Consider the following 8,876-nt stretch of genomic DNA (forward strand, 5'->3'; position numbering starts at 1 on the left):
TGCATGACGACGCATGCGAGAAACCGCACGTGTAGACCGCAAAAAGTACGAAGCATGCTTTTTCTCGCATACCGAGCGGAATGCGAGCTCTCGCTAGCTTTCAACTGTCATTTTTGTTGTTTGAAAGCTATGTTCCCATTTCGCAGAATTCTTCAGAGTAGCAACATCGTTTATTTTGGAGACAAATACAAATTTTGAGGCAGCCATTTTTCATTTGAAAATAGTATACATCTCTTTATGCAGATTTTCTAATTTTCTCAAACTTTTAAGAGCCTGCAAGGCTTGAACCTTCATGTGTGGCGACATTTTACAAATGAAAAAGTATGCTGTCAAATGCCCAGTCAACAAAACTATCTCGCTTTCTTTCGCTTATGTACGTTTACTAGTTGCCGAATATCCGCGTTGAGATCCCTGATACGGGGATCTCCGGGATCGGCCTGACGAAGGCTGTCACGCTCATCGGCTAGAACAGCCGCTTCAGCAGGGAAATTTGGGCGTGGGTCGGTGATACATACTGCCGGTACGAAGCGGGCTGCAGCAGCGGTGACAGCCCTGCGGAACTTACGTTCACCAAGGTGGACGTCGGTTGGTGTGGGGAGCGCAGCGAAGGTGTTTTCAGTAAATTCCGCGAAGCCTTTCCAATCAGCCTTAGAAAAGTTGATGGTGGCGGGAGGCGTCGCAGTTGAGGTCTGCGACCGAGCAGCGCAACACGGGCCCTCGAAGTTCCTCGTTCAATCTCGCGTGGTGCGCAGACCTGAGCATGCCCTAAAGTGGCACCAGCCAAGGCAGGTGTTGCACTTGACTGATGTCACATTACGGAATATCCTGGTCTGACATACCGTGCAGATTGTAGGAGGAACCAGGCGTTGTTGACGGCGGCGTGTGGGTGGTGGTGTGGTTGTGTGTATTCTGTGGTCTGTAGCCGTTGTGGTGTGGTCTATTGTGTTATGTTGTTGTGCTGTGGTGTTTGTGTGGGACTGCTCAGGTGGACTGGGGTTAGCCGTGGAGGCTGCTCTGTTAGAGCAACAGGGGGCCACAAAAGACGTGGTCCACTGCCGATGTGTCCGTAGTCCTGAGCAGACTCTGAGGTGACTCCACCCCTCGCAAGCATTGCACTTGACAGAGGTGGAGTTGTGGTGTAGTCGTCTCTGGCATACACAGCAGGTGTAGGTTTCTGGCCCTGGGTTTGACTCGATGCCAGCCCTGAGTAGGAGAAAACGTAGCGAATGTAGCCCTATGGACGAAAAACTTCTGAGATACTTCGCCGACCTAAACGGGGTAAGATCGCCGAAACAACAGCCCTTGGTCGGGTAAAACCCGAGTCATTCCGGTACGTAGAACCGGCTGTCGTGGGAATGAGTATGTACTGTTTATTGTTATTGCATAAACATGTATTGTAAAGTGTTTGTTGTACAATAAAGTTAATTGAACTGTAATTTGGTCATCGTGAGCGTTTATTTAATAATCCAGCGATAAAAACCTGGATATTTTTGGTAAATCCGTCAAGTAGTCAAGGATTATCGATATCACAATATTCTTACGAAGTGGCAACAGTGGCAGCAAGCGTAGCAGAGTGTACGTGCGTTCCGGTAGTTTAGCTCTTAAATAAAAATAAAATAAATATAAAGCACAATAAGATAAAAATATTCATACAACTTCCCAACCGCTGTGTCGTTGTCTACAAAAACCTAGAATGTACTCATAGTGTAGGTGCAAGTGTAAGGAAAAACAAATGAATTTTTCAATAGATAAAACTTGTCCATATTTGCTGAAAAGAGAAGGCGAAAATGATTGTTGAAAATGTTCTGCATGATAAATCACCAACCCGACGATAAACGGATAAAATCAGTGTTGCCATTCTACAAAAAACAGCTGTGATTAACCACATAACCTAGTTCGTCATTGTCTAGCTACACAAAATTATTTAGGTGTTGTGCCATTATCTTATTTTTTTGGTTTTGGTTTCTATCTCCCCAGATATTACGATTCGAAGAATGATCCTCAGACACTCAAGATAGTAATTCTCTAGCATAGAGTACAACTGCTAAAAAGGTCCAAATATGTAGGGAAGGGTACCAATCGACGTGATTCGGTCCCCGTAAGAATCGGGAGGCGGAAGGTAAATATTATTGACAATTTAAAAGTTATAACCAAAAAACTTGTTAAATTTGGCTTTTGGATGAGCAATTACACCACTATCAGGTCTATTCTGCACGTTACCGGAGATTTTGTAACCGGAAAATTGTATTACCAAAAAATATTACCAGTTCTTGTCACTGTGTTTCTAGGAACGTTGGTAATGCAGTAAAAATATTCAGCGATTCAGCTATGAAGAATTGTGCTAATTCTGGCATTGCATATTTCACGGGGCAATAATTTGTTACCAGCTTACGAGATGGTAACAAAATTTACCGGCTACAAGAGTACACGGAATTTAACAAAAGTTTTTTGGTTATAACTTTGAAATTGTTAATAATATTTACCTTCCGGCTCTCGATTGTTGTTACAGGGACGAATGACGTCCATTGGTGCCCTTTTCCGACATTTTTGGACCTTGTTTAACAGTTGTACGCAATACTAGAGAATTGCCCAAATTTTAACTGGATTCAAATTTTCCATTTGTTTAAATGTGCACATTCACATGATTAAACTCAGGAATGTTTTCGAGTTGTTCCTAATGTGGAACAGTTTTCATGAGATTTATTTGTATTAGCCTTCCTACTACCTACTACAAAATTGGATTTCAGGATCTTGTGCATATGTATTTCGGTTCATTTGTAAATTCAAAAGATTAAAATATAAAAGGTTACCATGGTAGCAAGCATAATGCAGCGTTTTTGCTGCATTTAAAATGCAACATTTAGCACTTTCGAACATATGTTTTCGAAGAGCGTTCATGCTATCGCATTTAGCAAATGTACATTTACGCGAGTTCGAAATCGTATGCTTTTGACAAACAGCCGTGTTCCAGTCGCTTATTCAGATCCGTATCTATTACGATCAATTCTCACGCGAAAGATAATGTGCAAAAACCCTACCGAAAAGGAAAAAATAAATTTTAAACCAAAACTTCAATACAAAAATTTGAATTGTTTTAACCATGGTCGACCATTTGTTTATGTATATGTTCATTTGTCGGTGCTGTCAATTAATATTTCCTCACTTAATTAGGAAACAAAACAAACAGAATTGATCACAAATTGATCCAGATTTCTATCAGCATCACATCGATATTGAATTTTCTTAACTTTTCTTTATCCAAATAATGTAAAATAATAAATGAAATCTCGATCGGCGATCACTGAAACGCAGCTAGCCACTATATACTCGAAAATGCAATGTTGCCACTTTTTCTCATGGTCGAATCGTGGAAATGTTGGAAGATCACAGGGTTGCTTTTAGCATTAAATTCTTAATGCAAAAATGGAGTTGCATTTAGTTGCATTTAGGCGAGTAATTTTGTATGGATAAATGTACATTTACAGTAGCATTTAGAGCTAAATGCGCTAAATGTGCTTTTACGCGTAAGCAAAAACAGCCCATAAAATTTGCAAATGGACAAACAAGTGAAATGCAAAACCATTTGCACAATATCCTGAACAACCCCAATGTCGAAATGTTATCATTAAACGGTGTTCACATGAGTCGATTTTCCAAGCAATTTTAGAGGCGATTAGTTGAATCAAAAGTTGGCTTGGTACTCGGTACCAAGCTTAAGAACTATTTAGAACGAAAAATGACACTGAAGATGGCACAACGCCGAAACCGGTTTGTCTGCAAACCAAACTTGACAAGGGATGACGGAAATTCGTTCCAAAATAAATCATCTTTTTAGAACTTTCGTTGTTTCCCATCTAAGAACCAAGGACTTGAATTCAATTAAAGTTGACGCGTGTGGAAGCAAATAGAAAACACAAAAGAGAATGCGAAAAAAATTGCTTTCAAGACTTGACGTGTCTGAAAGGGGACATACTAATCTCCCGTTAAACATAGTTATCGACGTTACCGACTCCCTGTTGTATGCATGGAGTCGAAGACGTCGATAACGATGTTTAACCGCAGATCAGTGTTAACCAGACATTGAGTAACCGGCCCTTAGAATATTTTAACTTTTGACAGCTCTTGTATGCATGGAGTCGAAGACGTCGATAACGATGTTCAACCGCAGATTAGTGTTAACCAGACATTGAGGGCCGTTTGCACCATGTCTAGTTAATTCTAACTCCCAGTTAAACATCTTTATCGACGTTATCGACACCCATCATATAACATGTGATCGATGAAGCAGTTAACGTGCTTAACTGAAGGATGTACCTCCAGTTAGCGTTAACTAGACATGGTGCAAACGGCCCTTAGTAACCGGCCCTTAGATTAGCATTAGAGTAGAATTTTTTAACTTTTGACAGCTCTTGCTACATACCGCAGCCTCACCATTCTGCTGAGGCAAATAACAACCNTGTGACGATGTTTAACTGGGGATTAGTGTTAACCAGAGATGGTGAAAACGGCCCTTAGATTAGCATTAGAGTAGAATTTTTTAACTTTTGACAGCTCTTGCTACATACCGCAGCCTCACCATTCTGCTGAGGCAAATAACAACCTGATTGGCTTGATTCCATTTTGAAAGTGATATGTTAACGATGCGTTTACAAAGGACAATTTGAGACAAGACAATTAAGAATATGTATTAGTTGTCAAATTGTTGTGTAAAGTAGGCGTCCGGACAATTATAAGACAATACATTTTTCAGCAACCGCCGTTAGCGTCGTTTGGCGTGAAATTCATCTTATTTACTAAAATATCTAAACACAAACCACTTTTACATAATTCTGCGATTTGTTCATATTTTTGCTTGCCTTTTTTTCTCTAATTAACCAAGGCGTGACCGAATTGTCCAATTTACTGTCCAATTCACTGTTTCGAAAAATCAAAAACAGTGACGAAGACAATGAGGGAAGTTCGAATGTATTAGTAGGAAGTGAATGCATTGCTATTGTCTGCGCAAACTTGTCCTATGTAAACCCCAACTAAGACAGCAAGTTGCCCACATGAGAAAACGGGACAAAGTTAAAACAGAAATTTGACAGATGTTAAGACACATTTAGTAGAAGGTGAAGACGTGGGGTTAAAGAAAATTCGTATGACATACTATATATGTATATAACTGGCGGTCTCCACAGGATTAACTTTATTGCTGTCCAGCTCTCATTCATATCAGTGGCAATATTTGTGTGGGCTTTTTATATCTTCATATAAGCATTTGTGTGAGCTTCGAAAATGTTTGCCGAATTTAATCGCTTAAAAAAAAATGTATGAAAGAGGCTAATTTACATCCAAGTACATAATTACAAATATTTTAACAGGAAACAGCTAAATTTTTGCTTATGTTTTAAAATATGAATGATGCTGCCGCCACGAAGTTTTCATGCAAATAAAAATGTAGTTGTCAAACTACCAAATTGTTGGCAATAGATGGCAAGATATAAGAGCTCTTGAAGAGCAATTGGATATTTACATCCTAACATATGTATCCAGATATAAACTTTATGCTGTGGAGACGGGCAGTAAAGTAGTAAACTATTTCTATCAATTTTAAAACCTTTAAATTAGGGCTATTCGCGATTCGGTGCATAAGAGCTGACAAATTTATGCAATTGCAGAAATATGCCATGGATTGTGAGCGACCTTTATTAAACTGTCATGGTAAAGCTTTTTTAATCAGCTGATAGAAATGTCAACCGGAGTTGCAATGCATAGCATTTTTATGCTATGGATTTTCGGTATTGCAAATTTGTCAAGCCATGACAAAAGCAAATGCGTGTATTATGTTTGCGTATTGCAAATAATTTGCAATACAAATTTGCAATGCAATGATGCTAGGCAGTTTGCACCGGGTCGCGAATAGCCCTATTGTAAAATAGTCAAGCTCAAACTTTGATTAAAATTGATTGGTGATAAACTTGAATTAATCAANTTGTAAAATAAGCTGATGCCAGATAAAACTTTGTAGCTTTGCGTGACATTTATAAATTTGCCAGCAAAGCGCCAGACGCAAAAGGTATGCCACAATGAACGCCAAGAAATCAATTTTGCACTGCTTTTTTACTCGTCAAAATTGCTGTGGATTTAAGATATTTTGCTTTAAAATTATCAGCAATGTAATTGAGTTTTATGTTTCAGCATGAATACTCGAATTTGGACGAAACAAAATAAATATTAAACCGGCTGATTGTCAAAGCGCGCAAAAAGATGGGAGTTGGCCATCTTTTCGCTTCGCGCTGCAGCTTCAATGATCTATGTGGCATNTAATCAATATGGCAATGCTGCCGGCGCATCGCAATCGCTGTCTTCGTTTTATACCCTTTGTAAATTTTTGTCTTCCGTTTCACTTTGCTTCTTGTATTTGTTGGCGAAAGTGATTTTCGGTTTGGTTAATTTTCACAGCTCTGCGAATCTTTTGTGCTTAAATAGAAACTTTAATCGCGTGTGTGATAAGTAACAACGAATAACATTTTGTAAAAAAATATACCAAACTGCAATAGAACTTTGAAGAAACTAGACAATTTCATAAGTGCAAAGGAAGAAAAATTTGCAATTTTACATTTTGTGAACAATGGAAATAGGATCCCGAACGGAGTGTGAGGGGTAGTGTTGGTAGTCTGGATGAAAAGGCAAGGGCAGCGGAATTGAAGTGAAAAGGGACTTGTAGACCGCTGTGGCCAATTCCAAGTTTGTGCTCAGTAAATTTCTTCGATTCGGTTCGATTTCTTCACCGCAGCTTATTTTTTCCTCTTGTCGCAGTATGCACTTCATGTCGTCTTTTGTCGTATCTCATTGTACTTTCGTACGTTTTGGTCGATTTTGAGTTTTTGATTTGATTTTTTACTCATCTAATTTAATTTAATAACTACGAACGCGTACATATTTTTTGATAACATTATCAAAATTGCCATTTATTATAAGAAGGCATAAAAACTGTAAATTTCTAGTGAAAAAAAAACGAAAAAATTTATACATAATTTCATGATACGTAATTTGCCAAACGTTAAAAAGTGTGAAATAATAACTTTGTAGTGTTTTCTATGTATTAAAACATCGAAGTTCTAAAAGTTTGAGAAAGAAAAAATTCGATTTCTAAATAGAAATCCGCCCTAAATCGACCTGGAACAACGATTTCTGGCGACTGTTACTGCGCAGTCGACAGAGATATCAGCGTTAAGGTTGACGTTGGCGTTGCTAGTATTGACGGTTACGGTGGATAAAACGGCCGTGTACCTGGGCGCCTTTACACACCCGCACATTCAGCCGGTCCAACCCTACGTTCTTTGCTGCCTGATTTTGACATCAGCAGATTCGTGCTTTCGATTAGCTACTCGGTGAGCCACTGCGTAGTGCTCGAGTATCGAGCAAACACGAGCAACCCAGCATCATCGCGTTTGCAATTTAACAGTTAATGCACCTAAAGTAACAAATCGAAATACAAAGAAAGTGACAAACCTAAAAACTCGCCTCTGTGGAAGAAAATAACTAACTGTGACAACCAGTCTCGGGAGTCCCAGCATCAGCAACACTATCATCATACATATTGGTGGCAACTCAAGTGGCAAGCAAAGGGAAGACGAAGTAAATAAGCGAAAGAAAAGTGACTTTAAACAACCCCCTCTGCTGCTTACTCCGCAGTCGACACCATCACATAATTTACCCAGCTGAGCGGCTAAACACGAGGCCAACGCAGATTCTGACTGCTTCAAGATGGCTTGTTTGAACACATTGAAGTTGGAAATAAAAACGCTGGAAAAGATATTTAACAAGAACCACGAGCGCTTTCAAATACTAAATTCCAGTGTTGACGAGCTGACATGCCGATTTATTGGCAAAAATGGCAAGCGTTATGATATCCACGCCAACATTACGGTGAGTATCTACTATTTGTTTATTTTTAATAATTAGCATTAACAACTGCCCATTCGCTTATCAGTATAGAGTAGCTGTTACATGTGGCAAGTGCAAGTCCTTTTAAAATATCTGTCAAACTCAACAATTTTCAAAAGTGATTGCAGGAGCAGTTATGAGGCTGCCCGAAACACCTTGCTTGTGAAGTGATTTCGAAAGCAGTTTTTGTTCGAACTTTCCGATGCTAGATACTTTTGATCTGTTTACAAAAGGGGTCTTCATGTAAAGTGATAAAGGGATTAATTGCTTAAAGTTATCAGTTTATCCTGTTTTTTCATAAACATACCTTGGTAAGCAATTGCACAAAATTGGTTATTATTTAACTTATCTGGCTAGTAACGTTTCATTCTTACCTCGTCCATTGTGCAAATTTTCTTTTTGTGTTCGTAACAAAATCTACCACCTGGCAACATGTCAGAGTGGAATTTTGCGGAAATGTATGCGTTTATCCACCAATATCGTTTGGTAAAGTGATAAACTTTGGCTAAATAGTTTTTCATACAAAGTTTGACAGTTCATTTATCAAAATGATAAATTTATCACTTTATCAAGTTTATCACTTTTGATAAGACCCCTCAATTGTATGTAGAACATTACATTTTCAACTATATTACCAGATATTTTTATGTTTATAACATAAAATGGCACAAAATAAAATAAAATAGTTTATTTCAAGAAAATAAATAAATTAGAAGTATTTTTTTATATGCTATTAAACTTTTTTATACAAGTGGGATTCATGAAACGTCGCAAAGTTGTTGCAAATGTTGCATTTGTCGCAAAATTTGCCACCATGCGACCCAGCTTATTACATTTGTATGGAAACTTTCTTGCGACATTGCCATAGTATTTGAGCTGGCAATCATTGTAAAGTAAAAGTCGCGAAACATATGTTTTTTTATTGTCTTCAAATATTTCAGAAA

At 38.4% G+C, this 8,876-nt stretch overlaps 1 protein-coding gene across 5 annotated transcripts; it reads left to right on the top strand.

Moving 5' to 3' along the window:
* The first annotated feature begins 1,573 nt into the window (after positions 1 to 1,573).
* Positions 1,574 to 8,480, top strand: LOC108365495 (ubiquitin-conjugating enzyme E2 25). Of its 5 annotated transcripts, none has more exons than XM_017619535.1 (3): positions 1,574 to 1,589; positions 7,451 to 7,914; positions 7,984 to 8,480. In XM_017619535.1, exons 2-3 carry the CDS (start codon positions 7,753 to 7,755, stop codon positions 8,101 to 8,103), a joined length of 282 nt encoding a protein of 93 aa, XP_017475024.1. In that variant the 5' UTR covers positions 1,574 to 1,589; positions 7,451 to 7,752; the 3' UTR covers positions 8,104 to 8,480. The 5 variants fall into 5 exon arrangements, with proteins under 5 accessions (XP_017475024.1, XP_017475022.1, XP_017475023.1 ...); XM_017619533.1 differs by lacking the exon at positions 1,574 to 1,589 and adding an exon at positions 1,596 to 1,718; XM_017619534.1 differs by lacking the exon at positions 1,574 to 1,589 and adding an exon at positions 1,596 to 1,706.
* The last annotated feature ends 396 nt before the right edge of the window (positions 8,481 to 8,876 follow it).

The sequence above is a fragment of the Rhagoletis zephyria genome, unplaced genomic scaffold (assembly GCF_001687245.7).
Source record: "Rhagoletis zephyria isolate East Lansing unplaced genomic scaffold, Rhagoletis_zephyria_1.1 Rzeph_scaffold_01891, whole genome shotgun sequence".
Lineage (NCBI taxonomy): Eukaryota > Metazoa > Arthropoda > Insecta > Diptera > Tephritidae > Rhagoletis > Rhagoletis zephyria.

What these genes read in the sequence shown, in the direction of transcription:
- LOC108365495 (XM_017619535.1), top strand. Translation starts at nt 7,753, where the DNA reads ATGGCTTGTTTGAACACATTGAAGTTGGAAATAAAAACGCTGGAAAAG. An exon ending in ATATCCACGCCAACATTACG is followed by an intron (nt 7,915 to 7,983) that starts GTGAGTATCTAC and finishes TTATCAGTATAG; the next exon opens with AGTAGCTGTTACATGTGGCA.